The sequence below is a fragment of the Prenolepis imparis genome, unplaced genomic scaffold, assembly GCF_030444845.1.
Source record: "Prenolepis imparis isolate NDT839.2.m4 unplaced genomic scaffold, iyPreImpa1.0 SCAF_1, whole genome shotgun sequence".
In the NCBI taxonomy this organism is placed as follows: domain Eukaryota; kingdom Metazoa; phylum Arthropoda; class Insecta; order Hymenoptera; family Formicidae; genus Prenolepis; species Prenolepis imparis.
In genome coordinates, this window is record NW_028141159.1 from 6269701 (window position 1) to 6290884 (window position 21184).

The following is a 21184-nucleotide window of genomic DNA, read 5'->3' on the forward strand; positions in this document are numbered from 1 at the left end:
CACCCAGGGGAGCCTTAAGAAATATAATTTCTTTCGTTAGTCATACATAATTAATTCTATCCTTCAATTGCTTGATTAAAATGTCCTTGTGAATGTGAATGCTCCGCGCAACATTATTATTAACATATTATCTGGCAACAGTTGAGTAAATATCTTTACACGTGGAGGTTTTAAGACCGTTTACGTAATACAAATAATAACTGCAACATTACACATTTTAAAAGAATTCCTAAAGAATAATCAACAAAATGGTCTATTTAGCTTAACAAAACAATGAACAATCATAAAATTATACTACAGTCGTAAAAAGCGTTTGGGAAAAAAATTTTTAAATTTAAAATCTTGAAGTAAAAGAAGAAACAATGTTTGTTTTTATATCAATGACATTTATAGCTTCTGAAATAATATTCAATTATTCGAAGATGTTTATTTTATATATAAAAATCATAAAAAAAACAGAAATTTTTAAAGTGCATTTTTATGTGCAATTTATGATATATAAATAAATTGTTTCTTCACTTATAATTGTTTATTTTCAGCATCAACATGTACATGATAACAATAATAATGCGCTATTTGTAAAAAAGTCACGAATTCAAGAACCATGTCAATAATGTACACGCACTTGTGCAATTAACTTCGCAGCTTTTCTCTTTCTCACTCTCTCAATCATTATCTTTCCTTCGAGCATTATCTCTCTCTTGCACTTTTTCGTTGAATAATTTCCTGTGACGCAAATACGACAGTGAGAATTTTTTTTTTTTTTAAATTATCACTTTGATTTCACATTTCAGATTTTATATCCTTTAATTTAATATATACATATGCATTGCACGCATAGTTAGTACTCAATTTCAATCATGTCTTTTTTCTCTTGCCAATATACACATGTCACATGCTTTTAGTTGTGATCGTAAAATTTATTATTTTACTTTTTTATTTTTCTCAAATATTTTCAAAATGTCCTCTAAAAATCTTTTTTTTAATGTAAACTTACAGATAATAAGTGTTGCTAATTTTTGCTATTAGTAGTATTATTTTTAAGAATCAAGTTGATTAATGTGTATGTGTACATGTGCCACACTCGGTGCCACACTTTTACTCATATCATATTTCATTAATCATTAACTTTCGATTTTACTTTAAATTTCGCGAAATTTCATAAATACTCACCAATTTGAGTGCTCGTAATCGTCGTAACATAGTAACAGGAAAATTTGCGTAACTTGCAAGAGAAACTCGAAACTTTTAAATTCTAATTGTAAGATACCGAAAGATAGGCTAGATAGTTGAAAACGGGGATACATTAACACGCCAATGCAGTTCGCGGAATTTTAAGATTTATCATTGATTTCGTCACACTTTATCACGATAATGATAAGAAAATACATTCCATTAACAACGAATGAGATTCTTTCTTATCTCACGCATAACCGTAAAAATTATTTGATAACTGAATAATGGGATGACTGTATGCATCATGTATAACAAAAAATTAGTTCTTAAAATTTTAGTTTAGTAAAAAAAATTTTATTTTATTTTTTAAAAATATTTTTTTAAATATTGTTATTTTTATAGTTACTTTAAATTAAGATTCTATTAAAGTGATTTTGTTCCAAAATAATTTCAAATTAAAGTAATTCTAAAAGTAAATTATAAAATCTTTTTTATATAAAAATACCATTTGAAATGAATTAAAGAATATAATTTTATTTTATGATTTATTTTTTATGGCACTTAATTCTCGGTATTTTATTAACCGTTAATTACCTGAAAATTACATCGAAAATGCTTTTTATTGAAAAAATATCGGCCGAAAAATTTCAAGCAATGAAAAAGACATTTGTTTTGGGATATTCTGTATAATGAAATGAAAGGATCAACTGAAACAATACTCAATTAAATATCGATAGAGAATTGCGTTTATTCTCGAATCTATTAATTCCTTGTTTTTCACAATTGATACGATGTCACGTGATCAATTAACAATGATTACCCCTTGTTGCCAGTTAAATTTATCTGACAGCGTTTCGATTTGTTTTCATATATGTATCTAATTTTTTTATTAATTTCTTCTCGAAAAGTCACGAGATGATTAACCAATTATGGCAACGAATGGACATGAGAATATTAACGAATCACGCTAATTAGCGGATATTGTACTTGACTGCCGCAGAAAGAATATCTATGTCCTCGATTTTTCTTGGTTTTTTGAAAGAACATTAAGTATTCACTTACTTAGTACTCTAATGCGCTAAGTTATAGTTTTTGTGCTCTATGTACAAGAATTTCGTCGCGCAATTTTTCTGTTCATTCCTTCTAAAACTGCATCTTCTTGCATTTTCTACACTCAAAACAGGATAGATATACCTATATATATATACCTATATATATATCTATATATCTATATGTGTGTGTGTGTGTATTACTTTAAAATCTTTTTTTTTTTAAGATTTTAAAAGAGTTTATAATGTGAAAAAGAGTCCATATAATTTATTATAATTTTATACTCGATATTTTACGCAGACCCTTTTTTTGACTAGCAAATTATTTAGACTTTGGAGAAGCCTTAGAATAATAGTCTAGAATAATTTTAAAAGAAGGAAAAAGGACGCAGTGTAGAAAATGCAACTGAAACGAAGAGAGAAGTCTAATTTCTCTCCAACGCTATCGCTCGTATTCACTCGCTCATCACTCATTCACTCTCGTACCGCCGTTGTGTCGATTTTATATTACACATAATTGAATTCTATCTCACTACCGACAACCGCGTCTTCATCGCCTCTGTGATGCAACTGCGGCAACCAAAGCTGCACCACGACCGCTGCCGTCTTCCGAGAGCATTAGATCGAACTACAACAAAAAAAATTTCGCTGAAAATCATTGGAAATGATTGTAAATGTTAATAGAGTTTATTATAATAGAACATATTTCGTTATCTCATTATTTCGAAAGAATTTGATGCCACGCACAAATGCAAGTTGTGATTCATTGTGCATTCTTGTGACTGGTTTTTTTGAAAAAATTTTGATTTTATATCCTGTACGATCAAACGATATTCCTCTCGATTTTCTGCGACATCGTTATCAACGAGAAACGCACTCTCGTCAGATTTTGTCATTGTCCTCACCTTGTAGGCCTGGAGTTCGCTGATCTTCGCCGTCATAAGATCGTGGAAGTGCGGGTGGAACCGATATACCGAACCGTCGACGCCTACCGTGACATTATCCTCGCCTATTTTATTTAATAACGTCGTTATTCCTGCGCTCACCAGATGCGCCGCTCTCCTCGATACTACCGAGCAAACGTATCTCACGTTCTCGCAATCCTGATCGCTCACATTTCGCAATCCCAACTCGGCCAATATTTCTCGACAATTCGTATATCTTCCCTTAGGATCGCTAAAAAAAATTCATAAATATTACATTTTCAATCTTTCGGATTTTTTGCACTTTAACTCTCAATGAAATTAATCACACGCATTTATTTTAACCGATGTCACTAGACTTAATCGCTAACAAGTAGCATTAATTATGCCGCACGGATCGTACATGATTGATTAAGAATTATAGCTTTGTTACATAATACAATACATTCTCAATGTGACGAGTCTGAAAAACCTTAATTATAGCAAAACAATCTTAATTATATTCAATTCGTACTTACTTTTCAATCTCAGAGACGTATTTAGTGAAAAATTTGCCGCGCTTTCTTAGATCACTTGGCCATTTGCCACCGAACAGAAGACGGGCGTTCACCAACTTTTCGAGAACCAATCTCGCCAGCTCACCCATATACATTCCCGAGATCATCTTCTCAAACAATTGCTTCGTTGGATTGATTGAATTTTCATCTATGGCGCGATCAAATTCAGTTACTACAAAATCCAGCGTACCGCTTTCTCCGAATGCGCCCCATTCTGTGTTGATGAGCATATGGGGCTTGTTTTCGGAATAGTTGCCCGGAATCGCACACTGTACATTCTTCGTTTTTTCGACGTAGCAGGCATTACTTCCAGTACCTGTGAAATGCGAGAAAAACTTATTGATACGTTTAGAAACAAAGAAAAAAAGAAAGAGAGAGAGAGAGAGAGAGAGAAAAAGTTAGATTTTATTCTCGATTGTTGAACGACTTTTTCTTCTATGTGGTCTGACAATTAGATTTAGATTTGCAGATACAATTTATCTAGATTGAAATACAACTCATTCATCTAATTAATTAATATTAGTAATATTGCGGTGAAAGAGAGAGAGGGGGGGGGGAGGAAGAGAAAGAGAGAGAGGGAGACAGAGATAACATTTATATTGTACAAAACCGTCGATGTAAAATTAAATGTTGTGTATACGTACCGACAATTAAACCGATTCTGCAATTTCGATTTTTCCAAGCACATGACATTAAGGTACCAGTGGTGTCGTTTAGAATCGCGCATACGTCGATTTTAACATCCTACGAAAAATATTGAATGATCATATATTAGTATTAGCTATATATATATGATTGAATATGTATATATGATTTTCTCATCGTCAGTTTTAATACATATTTGCATATAACATAAACGCTACATTTTACAAGCGTAATATATTTTAGAAGGATTAATTTAATTGTTTATAATATTAAAATAATTAAGGATTAAATTTGATATTTGAAAAAATTACCATTTTTAAATACTTTGCTTCTCGCTTGTTTCTTAATCCTTTTGTAAAGAGAAAATTTTAGATCTATATTTAACTAACATCTCAAAAAGGGGCAAATAATTTATAATGATCTAGCAATATAAGTTTGCTCGATGCTTTTCTCTATTTTTTCTTTTGGTCTCACAATAAGTTATCATGATATAAACTATATCAAAACCTCCTTCTATTTTTTATTTATCCCGCACTTACGTTTCTTCTGCTAATTGCATCTTCGAGGAGGGCAACAACGTCCTCACCAATCACGCCACTGCAATTAAAACCTTTGGTCCATCTCACCAAGTGACCCTCTGTTAATCCGTACTGAGACAGGGGAAAGCTGAAAGTGAAGCCTAACGGCAGTACTTCATTCTCCATGTTCAGATCCTTTACAAACAATGCCAGACATTGGGCGATGTGATCGAACAGTTGGGTACCGGTTCCCAGCATCAAGCTCTGTGGTATTGCATAGATCTTGCTTTTCATATCGAAATTCTGGCGATCTAGCGTGATTAACAGTACTCTGAAGTTTGTACCGCCCAGATCCAGCGCCAGGAAGTTGCCTTTCTCTAAGACAAATAAACATTCAACGTTAATCTGACATAAATATCTTAATAATAATTGCAAATATTTTTAATAGACATTTATAAAGAAAAACATTTGTAATGACTTCTCCGTAATCCCATATGAAATACAATCGCAGGCGTACCTGATGAACTTTTACTTTCAATTTTTTCAAAAAAGAAGCTTTGAGATATAATGCACAAAATTAAAATGTGCGAAAAAATTGTATTCTCTATATCAACTTATTTTTACATGAAAAATTGCTTACTTTTTTTTAATAATATGAATTATGCTTTGTATTTTGTAAGAATTTCATTTTATTTAATTTTATTTATTTTCCTTTTTTTCGTGGCTGTAAAAAAGTTGGAAAATGTAATGCAACTTGTAATCGTGGCAAAACACATTTTTTTTTTTTTTATTTACCGGTGCCATTTGGTAAATTCTGCACGTAAGTGGTGAAACATTTGACGATTGCATCATCATGAGTCGCTCTCGATAGACCCTTGTTTATTTCATCAGTGAGCTTCTGCACGACTAGCCGGAGCTGATCATCAGATAGGACGAGGTCCTTGCAGGCATCTCGTATCTGCGGACAGAGGAACGAACGTTATCGATCCGCGCAGCAGTGTTATTGGGTGACCTTGAGTCGTCCTTCGATACCACGCGTCTCGCGCACGCGGCCGCGAAGCGTTGCATAACGTTCTTGCTCCTACTGATGCGCATATAATGTCGAGAAACTTTTAACGCGAGAGACGATCTTTATCGATCCTTATCAAGTGCGAAACTGTTAATTCCTTGGAATATCTCGGATTCACCAAATATTGTCGTTTCTAAGATTTCTTGGACTCATAAATACTTATTTCGGAATCGACTTCAAAGCCATATTATAAACTACACATTGATTCTTCTTATATATTAATTCATAATTTTCATTAATGATTCTAAATTATGAATTAATATATAAGAAGAATCAATGTGTATAGTTTATAATATGTCTTTGAAATCGATTTCGAAATAAATATAATACACCTCTTTTATTTATTGATAAAAACTTATCGTGTTTTTATACCTATTTATATATGCTCTTTCTCTTTTTTACTTTATTTTTCTTTTATTTATTTATAATTTATTTTATGATTAATCCACTTTACCTACCTGAATTTTTGTATTAATTATTTATCTTGTATTTAGAAAATTATTTGGAAAAAAAAAAGAATAATCATTTATTTAAATATTTCTTTTTACATTTCTTATATATACTGTTCCGTTCCAATTTAAATTTTGATTGTATATTTATTTAATAGAAGTAGAAGAGATAAATTTAATTGAATAAACAAAAATACTTAAAACAATTAGAAGACATTGAAAATATCATATTTCCCGCCAATTTGTTATACTCTTCCTCCTACCAACCCCATGTTCCGATATTACTGCCAGTACTGAAAATATATAATATACGTAACGTAAACTATAGCTTTTCAGTACTGGCAGTGTATATCGGAACATGCCCCAAGAATGAAACATCGATCTGTGACGTCACTGACACACCCGCCCGCTGGCCAATAGGATTTATCATGAATGAATAATATAGTTGAATGTGTAATATTCACGCAGATACAACGACCATAGTGAATATAAGCATGGTATGCAAAGGACAGTGCATATAATAGATAATGCACGTGGCATAATATACATATATTGGAATTTCGAATTAATTTTTTTTACAACATATGCATTCACAATGTATGTGCATCCTATATTATAAAATTTTAACGAAAGCAAAATTCATAATTATCTTATAGAATTGATATATACAGGGTGTTAAAAAGTTAGACCAACAAATTTTAAAGCAAAATAGAAGACATAAAAATAAACATTTTTTTATTACTATTTTTCTCTACGACGTTTAGTTTAATACTACATGGTATGAAATAGGATTTGTGACTTAAGCAATAAACAAACATATAAGAGGAAAAATTAAATTGTATTTTGATCTTAAACAAAACACGGATTAAGCACATAGAAGTGATTCACACTCTTTTTACAATAAATGTTCAAAAATTTCTCCATTAACTTCAATGCAAAGATGACAAACTCAAAAGTCACAAACTCATAGCCATGTAGTATTAAAACTAAATATCGTAAAAAAATTAGTATTAATAAAAAATGTTTATTTTAAAGTCTTCTTTCTCCCTTCAAAGTTTGTCGGTCTAATTTTTTAACACCCTGTATATACATATGTATATGTGACATATGTGTTTGATATTTTCTGACGGAAATTTCATTTCAAAATTAAGTTTTTTTTTTAATATAGTTTTATTTCTTAATTTTTCATGGACGATACCTGTTGCGCGCACAGGTGATCATTATTATTCTGAAATGTATGAAAAGTAGACGTCACTTTATCAGTTGATGAATATAGCGTATCATAAATTCTGAACATAAGCAAAATCAATAATTATAAAATTAATATATAGGATGTCTGGTATTTTTTTGCATGAATACAGGAACTTCACACTACATATTAAATTAGAGAAATAATTTTTTTCTCTAAAAACACTTTTCTTTTCTGATTATTCGATATTTAATTATTATTTATCTCAAATATTTGTTACAAATATTATTTTTTATAATATAAAATATAGGATAATAAACATTACTATACCAATTAATAAAGAAAGAAAACACAAATAGTGAATACATCATAATCGACCAGTTTTTCATTGTTTCCGGACAATTACGTAACTGCACGCGTATATTAATTACATAATGTGATAAATAATCAATATCATATAGAAGATAGAACTGTTTCCGGAAAATGTATTTTCTTATCATCAGTTATTAATGTTAATCAATGATTATCAGATATAATTATCAAATATGAATGATACTATTATATACGCATACTATATATTTTAACAAATTCCGTTTTTCGATACAAATTCATGAATCAAGATAGGGGTTCAATGTGAAATTATCATTTTCATTTTTTTTTAATTAACAGAATGTCATTTGTGTGTACATTGTATTTCATAGCAGTAAGAACCATAAAATCACCTGCTGCTGTTTTTTATTACTTGCGTATATCACAAACGCCCGACATGGTTCTCGATGAATACGATCAAATTATTCCGTTATCGCATTGTTGACGTCGTCAACGTTGACATTTAGAAGAGACGTGGTTTATACATTTCTTAAGCGGGATTAATTCCGTTCTGTTATAATATCTGTGATACACATGTGATTATAATTTTCATAAGCTCTCCTTCTCTTAAAAATGTTATTAATATGATTACAATTTTTAAGAATTATTTTTATCTTTATAGATTTTTAGCGAAAAATAAAAATGGCAAATTTTAGAGTCACATACATTTTTCTAACATAGAATAATTCAACTGATATTACTCAATTCGATGTTATCGTAAGATAATTTCTTTTAATTTCACCGAAAATATTTTTCCACTTGTTTAAATTTTCAAAATTATCCAATATTTAAAGAATAATATTATGACGATTGATGATATTTATTGTTAGATTTATTATTTGATTTTTTATATAGTTTCCTTTTGCTCAAACTATCATTTTTCACATTACCTCTCCTATCTACTTTCAATTTTTAATCTAATCTTTTATTTCACTTCTAATATCAGTTCTTAAATTTTAACTTGCGTAATTGAAATTGCGTAATTAAAAAAATCAATCTACAAATCAATTTAATCATTCTCACAAATGCACATACACTCATTTGTTTCAAATTATTTAACAACAAGTTTTTATTTGACATCTTGAAAATCGCCTCTCACTTTGTTGTCAACGTTTTAATTTTTCATCTGTTTTGACGAAAATTATTGATCATTGATTATTGCATTTTATTTTTCCAATTTGTTTTTTTATTTTATTATTTTCGAATTTTTTACTTTTTACCGTCTGTTTAGGCTTTTTCTTATTCATCTAACCTTGTCTCTGGCCTTTCACCTCTTGCATCATATAATCTTAATTTACATACAAATGGGCAAGAAATTTCTTTTGTCTTTTTACAACTGTGTAAAAATATCATATCATTTTTCCCCATTTCTTTTCGTCTCTTTCATTTTTTAATCTTCTATCTAATGTTTTTTTTTTTAATCTTAGTTCCTTAATCTTATATGTTAAACTTGCTCCTTCGGTATTTTTAGTCTTATCTTGATACATTCCAAATGTAGTTTACATTATTCCCTATGGTTTCCAAAAAAAATTCAGGTCTTAAACCTTTTAAATTTTGTTTCTAATTTTCAGGTTTTTTTCGAATACTGTCCACTTTAGATGTAAATGTATACAGTATGTATACAAAAGTATATCTTTAGAAAGAAATCATATTATTTTTACACGATACATTATACTTAATTATCAAAAGAGATTTATGTTGAAAGATTTATATAAAAGTGTTTCATAAGATTGTTGAAATGTTTAGAAGAAAATATGAAATTTTATACACAACAGCTCAATATATTTCTGTCTTTTTTATTTATCTGTTGCTGATATTTTATAGTTTTTATATTTGAGGCAATTAATCTTGGAGTGATGAAGGTATAAATAATAATAATAAATTTTTTACGATCTCATCAAGAGAGAGAGAGAGAGAGAGTTTCGCTTCTAACCTTTTCTGCTCTTCCCTCGAATGCCTTTTAATTCAAGTATTCATAATACTTTGCATATAAAATCCTTGCCCCTTTAACATAACTTTGATATTCGAAATATAATTCAGAAAATTATCACATTTTTCACATTCATTAAGATTTTCCACATTTTTTTTCCTTTTTCGTGATATAATCTTATCAAGACTTGAAATGATGTGTATGTATTATCTAGTTTAACATAGAAATTATACACTAATATATAATAATTATAATCATAAAAGACATCAAAAGCCTTTCACATCTATTTTCTTAACCGATATCATCTCTGTTTTCGCTCCTAACTTACCAAACTTCTTTCAAACGTCCTCCAATCCAAGTATATATGATGTCACACTACAGACATACACAAAGAGACACAGATATACATTTTACCCTCTAAACCTTCCACTTTTCGATCACTTGCTCACCTCCTGCTTGATCAAGTCACTGCACAATAATGTGGATGTCTTCATGGCCCTCCCAACCTTGCACTCAGTAGCGCAGCCCTCGAGCAGCTTCGTGGTTGCTGATTAGAATGATCAGCAGAAAGGCGCAAATTAGACCACGTGTGTCGTGACGTTTTTTTACGTGGTTGACGTCGTAGACGCTGCCGAACAGGGTTATTAATTTAGCTCAACTAGGAAGTGAAGTTATTTTTCGATTCCTGACAAATGCGCTTTACTAGCTGTCTCTGTGAACTTTATATCGCGACTGCCTGGAACGACGGACGACGGCGCCTGTTCCCCACGAGAACGATTTTGGTGGTGGGAATGGAACTTGTCCACGGTGGGGCAAAAGGAGGCTATGGAGGAGGCAATGGTATCAGTGATGGACTCGTTCCCTCGACTCACCCGTGAATTTTCTGATGCAAAAAATATCGCTTTTCTATGAAGAATATTCTATTTTATTAGGTCATTCCACAGATCAATAATTGATAGGTTCAATTTTAAAACCGTAATATAAACTCTTTTTTTTTTTATTCGATTATCTTTGGATTTTGGATATATTTTGTGCTTTTCGGTTTTCTTCAAATTATTATGTTTTTTTATATTATTTTGAAATACACTGTACGAAGTAATATGTATATATATATGTAAAAATATTATACATATATTAATATACATACATACCTGTATATATGAATATATATATATATATATATATATATATATATATATATACAGGTTGTATTATAATTAATATGATTAATGAGATAACCGCTAAAACAAATGTGTGAACACTTGTATGTGCACTTGAAGATTTATTCGTTGATTTTAATTTAAATTTGTCTGTACAAATATATATTCTCGAAATTTACATTTTTATTGCAGAATTATAAGTGAATAATATTTTATTTATTAGAATTAAAATCAAAATTGGACAATTCTAATTTAATCTAAATAAGCTTAAATTATTATTTAATTGATTCAATTATACATATTTTTAATATATTTTATAAATTTATTTTAATTAAAGTAGTTAACTAATTTTATATAATAAAAAATGTATGTGAAGAGAGACTCTCTACATTATTTTATTACTTATGAATTTAATAAATATATTTAATTGAAATAGAAAATTTAAATGATAAAAACTTAACGGTAATATTAAATTATAAGACCGAATTTTCATCTACTTAATAATAGCACCTAATAAAATGTTTAATAAACTTAATAAAAATATTTTATTTTATAAATATTTTAGATTTAGTATTCTTTTATTTCTTATTTATGTTTTTTTTTTCAATCACATGTTAATTCTTTATTAAATACATATGGATATCGCAAAATAAAGATCGCCCAGACATTAATGTTATGAGTCGGCACTGTAGTAAATCTGTTAGAAGTGGAAAGGGATGCGCGCGTGGGGTGGCATTGATAGCAGAGAAAGAGGGGTAACTTTCCCCTCGCTGTTAAGATGGAGGCTCGTCTTCGCAAGGGCAAACGGGTCAAATGTTTTTTAAAACGGTTATTCCTTGAAACTGCATTAATATGGTATATTGCATTAATATGGCTGGTATCAGTATGGTTGGTATCAGTATGGTTGGTATCAGTATGGTTGGTATCAGTATTAAAATGATTGACCAACCGGTACTTAATACTCTTTTTGTTACTTATTCGACACCGATAAGATACATTATTTCTGTCTTTTGAATCGCCTTAATAATTTCAAAAGAAGCAAAGCTTTTTAATGAAGTTTTTTTTTAACAAAGAGAAAATCAACAGAAGAGAAAAAAAGCATAAATAAACAGAAGAGAAACAAAAAATCTTTTACATTTTATATAATAAACAGTTTTAATAATTATAAATATTTAAATTTAATTGTTGAATTTATTGTTTGATGATATATTATTGCGTTAAATTAGCGAAAATATTTATATAATTTTCGTTTAAAGTTAGTTCTATAGCATTCTTGTCGCAAATATTATGTAAAATTCCTGTATTAATTCAGATTAGTTTGGATTATTTTTGTGAGTGAAAAAAATTCCAGTTTGGGCAAGTTTCAGTTAGCATTATTAGATAGCAGAGATGTTGGTTGTAATTAATTAATTGATATCGAGGAATTTGTCAAAGCTAATTGCATCATAATGATGAAATCTGTGTGTGTGCGAGACGGAACTTGTAAAGGCTGATGCAACGTTTCAGCAGATTCGAATACGAGGGAGTGAAAGTCGGATCGTGATTGGTCGATTCTGGGGGCTCGCCCGTTCAATCTTTCGTTAGTGATGTCATCGAGTCTCTCTAGTTAGAGAAACGGAATTGTGTCTCAAACTTTTCTGTTTTTTTTCTAATAACACTTTTGTATTTTTCTCCTAAAAATATATTATTTATTTTTCTCTTTTCTTTTATATAATATCTATTATATTTTACAAACTTTGCAATTCTTTCCTTTCGTATACAATCTTACCCTTACCCTTTCCTTTCCCTATTCTATATCTTCTTAGCAGCTTTAGAAAATTTATAGTATATAAATGCATACATATATTAGACAATAAATAATGAAAAATGACATAATTAATTAAATATTGTATTACAAAAACAATATTTTTTAGTTATATCTTATAAAATATTTTTAATAATACTGAGGATTGTTTGAATTTCGAGATTATTTTTTACATCATGCACTAAAAATTGTTATTTAAAATATTAGGTCGCTGTATATGAAATGTCGAATTTTGAAAATTTTAGTCTTATAACAATCATATTTAACTTCAAACGGCAAATTTAGTCTTATTTTTTCTCTTACAAAACAAATATTTTTCGACTAACAAGTATCACATATCACATTAAAGTACAATATGATTTATTTACAAAATAAATTTATTGCTATATATATTTTGCAAGAAATATAGCAATAAATTTATCATCACAAATAACATAATGTTACGTATAAATCTATAAATTATGGCAATGCAATTGCTAAACAACATTACCATAATTTATACGTATTAGTATTATGTTATCTGTGATTCTGCAAAAGGAATTTAATACTTCATGCTAAGACATTGATCCTTTCCGGTTTAGACTTGATACCTCTGAGCTGTCAATAAACAAAGTGATAACGACCGATAAGATAGTGATTGCTTATTGAGTCGCCAGTTATTGATGCAATTTTATTTCGCCATTTTTTGCATGTTAATCTAATAATAAAGCATATTTCAAACAGAGAATTATACTACAGATATAACAAGATAGTGTCATATAATAGAATAGATATAATATTGTATTGATCTGCTATATTATTTGTAAACGCGATTCTTTAATAACACTCTTACTCGAGATATATTTTACATATTCTATTATATTTATTTATTCGTTTCCTTTGATTACTTTACGATTAATGAAGATAAAGAATTTTAATAGAACTTTCTATATATGTACATATGTGAATACATCTATTTTAAATAAAAATTAGTGTAAAATTTTTAACTTTTAACATTGATACAATTTAAATGTACATATAATATAAGATGCAAAATAATGTTAAGATTAATTTTTGGGATATACATATTTTTTTTTAGATTTACATACTTTACGTCAGAAATAAATTTTATGTCTAACAATAAAATTATTTTTCCTTATAATGAAAATGAAGATATATTAAAAATTGTTTAATTTTTTTACATACATTACATTCCGTGCCCCAAATGGAAATTCAAAATTATACATTTCATAAAACTTTATTTTTTTTATTATTACACTCTAATATTAAAAAGTATTTATTAAAATACAACAATCAAATAATGTATTTTATTGATATATTTATATGTGCATACGTATTTCTTACTATTATTATTATTATTATTATTATTAGAAATATGTAATGTAAAAAATATATTAAAAAATTAAATTTTTAAAAATAATTTCTAGTAATAATCTATTTTAGTAAAAGAATATAATTTATATTTAAAAAAAATGGTTTTGTTTATAAACACCGAAACAAACGAGATAAATTTTTGTTTTATTGAACTTGGACTTGGAGGACTCTCCGATGATGATAACCCCGACACAAAGCTATAATTAATAATCACTGATTCTGCGCAATAAATGCGATAAAGCAGTACTCAATTATTGTTTATCTGACGAAGTTGTGTTTTAACAGACGGATGGTTTTATATCCGCCTTGATAAACGCCAAAACATCGTTTGAACGAAGAACTTCATATATACATATAATCTTTTATTTTTCTCTGCATTAATTATCTTGCCGACGATCAAAGTCCGCATATCATTCAGATAAGATTGTCACAAGACCCGATATAATTATTTCGTTATAGGGTTATCACACAATGATATGTTCTTTGACTGCAATGCATCACGGTTTAAATTTTTTGATAAAAAGGTAATAAATAATGATCACGTCGGTATCTTTCCGCAATGAAAAAATCAGCCTTTAAATTGACGAAAGAAGCTGCAGTTAAAGTAGCGTCCGCGTTGTTATCACATGCAGCCAACATATGATATACATATAGGGCAGCTAACATATTGAAAGGCTAAACTTTCAAACGTATATATATTTTAGGGATATACCTGCTCCAAGAAAAATGCATATGGTCAAACATTCACGTACGCACTTACTCCGAATTCGCATGCATCCGATGTAACGTGTCTTCGAAAAAATTCAGATTTTTAACTCAAATATGCGTAGTATTTAAAAATTATAAAGAAACGTTAGAAGTTCCTCAATTTTTTATACAAATTGTTTTCACAAATTTTTACTATAATTTGAAAAGTTGCAATTATTTTATAACTATTTCGCAAGAAATGTAGCAATAAATTCATTTTGTAAAAAAATCATATTACTTTAATGTGATACTTGTTAGTCGAAAAATATTTGCTTTGTAAGAGAAACTATAAGACTAAAATTTTCGAAATTCGATATTTTATATACAACGATCTAATATTTTAAATAACAATTTTTAGTAATTTAGCCTATTGTTGAATAGCTCATAGCTAACTAGAATACATTTCATAATTATATATATAATCGAGGCAAATGAAGACAGAATTTACAGCGAACGCTTTGAACGCCGCGTGAAACAGGATCGTCGCGATGTTATATAATAGCTATCAGCAAAAAGTGCGATGTTGTTACACTCATTACTTATATGTCTTATGCACAGTAATATAAATACGTGACGTATGGCAATATAGTCAATTGTTGATGCAGCCAATGGTAGCAGCGTCGAGTTACAGCGTCTCGATTAATCATATGAACGTATAACGAATTAACTTAAAAGAAAAAAATTGAAGACCCTTCCAAAGTGAGAAAAAAGAAAATAATATGATGACATTGCAATATGGCATACCGAGAATTTTTTTTTTCACACTTTCCGGCAAACTAAAAGAGATAACATTCGTAACGCATGATTAACATTCAATGTTAATGACGTCATGCGACAGAAGCTTGCTAGCACGTCAAAGGCTTTATTATTATTTATCACAACGACTACTCATTGGTATTTTTCGATTTCAAATTATATTTTGTTATGTCAAGTATTACGTGTAAACCTGCAAAACACGCTTCATATTTACTGACTCAAGCGGTATTTACCTATCCAAACGCGTTCGATGACGAAAATATGCAGAAACAACGAATAGCTTTTAGAATATTTGTTATTTTCTTTTCTAATTAATAACACAAATTTCTTCTCATTTTGATTCATCATTTGATGTACCATGTTCTTTAGAAAACGTTATATTAATTATTGCAATCTTCTGCTTATTTTGAACAGGTCAAATTTTGGGCCGTTGCTTTTTTAAAATGTTTTATATAAATTAAATACTCTCGCATTATATTTTTTTAAAGAAAATAAAATATATACGTAATCTAAAAAAAATTTAATATTTCTCTCTCTCTCTCTCTCTTTTTCTCAGGAAGTTCTCAGGAACTTTCTATAATCTTATGTTAATGAAATATGAAAAATAAAAATATAAAAATGCAAAGTTTTAAAAATCAAAAAACACAATTTATATATCAAATATTAAATTCTGCATTGATATTAATGTCTGTGTGAATATTATTTCACGTTAATTATTCTTTCTAAAAAATTTATATTATTAAATGTTTCTATATTCCTATAAATGTTTTACACATTATATTTGATTTTAAGATCAAAGAATATGATTTTTCCAATTTTTCACATTTTCATAAACTTAATTTAAAAAATTGTAAAAAGTTAGGAAAAATAAACATATATATTTTGTTAAGGAATTATGTACTCAATAAATCAATATTGGATTATCAGTAAACATTTACTTTATAAGAGTATTCAATAAAATTGAAATGTTGAAAATCTAATATTTTATATGCAATACTTAATAATATTTGATAATAATTTTTGATATTATTATCTATGTCTAATCACATCTAAAACTTTCATTCCCACCCAAACTTTTTTTCCCCACCCAATTAAATATTTTCTGTCATTAATTTTTTCTCATTAATCTAAGTTAAGTATTAAAAAGAATGGATTGCCTGTTTAGACACTTCCGGGGTGCACATTTCCGCTTCGTTGCTCTTGCAACAAGGCCTTCGGATGAGTACCGTAACTGGCTGGAATCATTGTGCTAGCTAGCTGACATACGAATACTCTTACATACATATAAATAATACATTTCTGATAAAAAAATTTTAATTATTTTTTTTCCCAATGATTTTCAATTATGTAATTATTGATTATTTCCAATGATATTTTTATTTCCAATTATTTCATGCAACATATATATTCTATATTTCTAATTATATATTATTTCTCCTTTATTTTATCGTAAAGATGTCATTGTATCGTATGATTATATATAATTATTGATAATTATATAAAATTTATATATACCAAATTTGCTCCAGGTATATATCCATGTTCCATATTTACAAGAAGCAAGTACTTTCTTTAAGGAATATGAATTCTTAAGAAATATTATAAATGAAATGTTATAAAACATAAGTAATTACTGATAATGACATAAGTAATTACTGTAATGAAGTATGTTAAAAGCGTACGGTTATTTTCAAAATAAACGAGCTACTTTTAAAAATCGATACTAAAAGAGAAAGAAAAAGTAAGATATAAATAAGATATTTGACAATAAATGATAATATTCAGATCACTATGAGTTTTCAAACATTGATGTGTTCGTGTGATTCATATGTATACAAGCACTATTCTCAGTAATCATAAAATTTGCTCTCTGTAGCGGAACTAGTTTTGATTTTCACTATAGATCTTCAGCCGACAATTTTTAAAAATCTTTATTATAGATCTCAAAATCAAGATTGATCTCATATGTACACACACATTTAATTTAAGATACATAATTCATGTTTTTTATTTTCTCTATTTTATTTGATTATTTGATTGTAAGAAAGGGAGTATTGAGAATAATAGAGATGGCCTTTGAAATAAATGTTTTAAGAAAGAAAGAGAATTTTACATATGTGTAGATTAATATTTTCTTTGAATTAGTAGATCCAAATTGTATTTTATATGTATATATATATAGGTACAGATCAATTTTATATAAAATAGTCTCTCTAATTTTTATAATATACATAATGACAGTCCATGTGTACTTTTTTGTTCGAATTCTATATAACATTATTAGATCAAGATAACAATAGGAATTTTTTCTTAATTTTGTAATCCATTCTTCGCGTTGGCATACTATTTTTCGCTATTTATTTTTAGCAATTGGATCTGTGAAACCTGTTCATTTTTTTTGCTTTTATAATATCAATATACTTCAGATATCAACAGTATTGAATAGATATCGTAATTTGATATATATCTATACATATATGATAATAAAAATAAAAATTTACCATCATAATTTAAAATTACAACTTGGTAAATAAATAATTTAATTTATAAGAGACTAATGCCTTGATTTAGCAGAAAAAAATATTTTTGAATGATACACAAACATTTTGAATGAAACACAAAGAAAATTTATAATTTTATGTATAATAATTTGAGATATAACTATTACAGTATTTTATAGTTCACTCTTGATATTATTTTAAAAAAAGTTGTTAATGAAATATTTTAACATGAACATGGAAATTATAATCAACATAATTGATTTTAGATAAAATTTTTTAAATGCTGTGTAAGAGCTGAACTGAAGATCTAAGTAATATAATGGTTTAGTGTAAACCAAATTATCCTCAAAATTTTTTTACATAATATTAATTTTAAAAGTTAAAATATATGTATCTGAATTTTTCGCTAACTTGATCCATGTGTACAAACTAAGGTTACACAAGAAGGAATTTATAATTATACCATAAACAAAAAAGAATATCTAAAAATTCTTTGAATAATTACGTGTATATGCATTTTTTTCTCGTAACACCTTATACAAAGAAAGGTGTATGAATTACCTCAATTGTCGGACTTGGATGCATCAAATCCTCGTTCTCACATCTCCGCGGTATGTCTTTCTTGCTGTAACACTTGCATAGCTTACTGAATAACGACTTGTTCTTCGTTTTCATTTCGTTAGCTCACTTTGCTACCTTGACCTTGACTTTTTCCACTGTCTTACACTTCCCGAGTAAAATTAAATCCGCGACTAATCTTTGCACGAATGATTGCACTGTCCACTCACCGAGAGTGATATCAGGAGTCATCTGACCCTGAACAAATTCTTACGAAATAATTTTGGCCAGCACGTTATTAGCGCCATCTGAAAGTGTTTTCCTTTCAAAGTATAGTACGTATATACGAGAACTGAAAATCAATATGACACTAGCGGAAGTCAACCGTATCGCCAAAAATTCTAGAATCACAGGTCGTATGTAAAACAGAGAATGTATGATATATCGTATTAATATAATTTAAAAAATGTCACTTTCTCCAAAAAAATTAAAGAAGATGTAAAGAAGGAAAAGACGAAATGGGAAGAGCATGTCGCGTTTCTAATTATTTCTACGCAAAAATTTCTGTAAATTTCCCAGAAAGTTGAAAAGATTTTTTTTCGTCCTTTTACAAATGAAATTTGTAACGCTTGAAAAGTGCATTCAGAAAGTAAATTTCAATATCCCTCCATTTTACCTCAGGATTATTCTATGCCTGGGGTGTGTCTGATAAGTAGATCTGTCATGCCCTAGCATGTAACTTTCTCGCTCGAAATTCAAATGTCTCAAAAATGAAAAACACATTTTGTTACTTCAAAAATAAATTTTATATTTTTGAATATTTTTTTCCATGTTATATAAAATATTTGTAATATTTGACAGATTAAAGAATGCTTTTTATTTACGTTTCTTGCATTTATAAAGATAAGGAGCGATGTAGCAATAGAATCCTAAAGACAACATATTTAAGGATAGAACAAACAGGAAAACATTTTCAATTAGTGAGATAAAAAACGCGGATTTGCACTATACCACGTATTAAACACAAATTGTCCAATAAAATCTTTAATATGCCCTATAAACTATCATATCTTTACAACAGCAATAAAGTACATTTGTTGAAAAATAGGACATAGGATAGATAAATAGTTTATTTAGCGATATAATATTTTTTCTTAGATAGTTCAAAGAAAACTTTTATATTTATTTCAAGAAAACGAGAGAACGATTTTTTAACATTTTCCTCTATTTTACGACTTAATCCTTCTTTTTTCATTTTGTGTATTATGATTGTTTGTATTTGTATGTAACATATGCAAAAGGAAGCTGCTGTAACAGCTTACATTAAGAATGATAAAAATAAAAGTGTTATATAAAAAAATTTCAGAATGCAAAGATTGAAATTTATTCAAGAATTTATAAATGAATTCTTCTTGATTATAAACTTTTCAATCAGATTAGATAATGCGACCGGTTTTGCGATTTTCTTTCGAAGTATGCAGACGGAAATCGCGTTTATTATTATCGCATTCTGTTCCATTACTAATTTCGAAATAATAGATACTATTTTGTGTTATAACCATATCATGCGAATAATTTTGCATATATTTTTTACTTTATATAGCATTGAGGATGATTCGGTTTCGTTTCAAGAGGTTCGTTGTGTTTGTTAAGAGTTAGGGCGAATTAGTAATTTGCACAAAAATTTACTTACGCAACGAGGGTCAAGGATGTTATGAAAGGGAGGGAGAGAGATCACCGACTCACCGATTGATCAATGTGCTCCCATTTTTCCCCGACATAATCCCAGGCTTGTTCGGTCATCATTCGCGAGAAGAGAAAGAAAAAAGAAACGATGAAAATATACGAAAGCGAGATATGATAAATATCGATGGAGGTCGTGATTAGCGACAGATAATCACGACTCTCTCGAGATCACTGCGGGCTTACATCACTAACATGCGCCGGTGTTCACGGCCGCAAATATAGCCAAGTCTGATCCTTGAATGTGTGCGTCTCTCTTCAAGTGTGATTATGTAGATGCGTTTTGAGCGTGTGTTTTCTCAGAGTATTTTGGGCGAGAGCAGAAGTAGAGATGGGACTAAGTGTCTCGCAAGATAGGTTCGAACTTGCTGATGGAGTAGTTTCAAATTCCTCGCGATTACTTCGAGACAGGAAAGCGAAATCAAAGATAACTCCAGAAGAAATAATTTGCAATTATTCTGCCGATTCCGGTCGATTCCAAAGATTATTTATCGTGATTCATAAATTTCAGGACTCAAGTATCCAACAAGAGCAAAAGTCCTAGTTCAAGAATGCGTAAAATGATTTCAAAACTAAAGGATGTGATCATAGATGATGAGATTCAAGAGATCTGTTAGAGAGAAGAAAGTTCATTTTTAATATAAATATGTACTCATGAATCGAAATT

At 28.8% G+C, this 21184-nt stretch overlaps 2 protein-coding genes and 1 long non-coding RNA gene across 3 annotated transcripts in view; 1 reads left to right on the forward strand and 2 right to left on the reverse strand.

The window, feature by feature from the left end:
- LOC145943824 (BRISC complex subunit FAM175B) overlaps nt 1-21184 on the forward strand; it is a 33292-nt gene that overhangs the window by 5281 nt on the left and 6827 nt on the right. The window lies entirely within an intron of this gene.
- Nucleotides 1900-19050, reverse strand: Hex-a (Hexokinase A). The gene is made up of 7 exons (XM_083051707.1): nt 18778-19050; nt 5664-5826; nt 4890-5245; nt 4350-4449; nt 3667-4021; nt 3131-3401; nt 1900-2853 (listed from the first exon to the last, which is right to left on the reverse strand). Exons 1-7 carry the CDS (start codon nt 18889-18891, stop codon nt 2776-2778), a joined length of 1437 nt encoding a protein of 478 aa, XP_082907833.1. The 5' UTR covers nt 18892-19050; the 3' UTR covers nt 1900-2775.
- On the reverse strand, nt 5835-10802 carry LOC145943878 (uncharacterized). The gene is made up of 3 exons (XR_014426589.1): nt 10324-10802; nt 10203-10249; nt 5835-10084 (listed from the first exon to the last, which is right to left on the reverse strand). It is a non-coding gene; the product is annotated as an uncharacterized LOC145943878 (long non-coding RNA).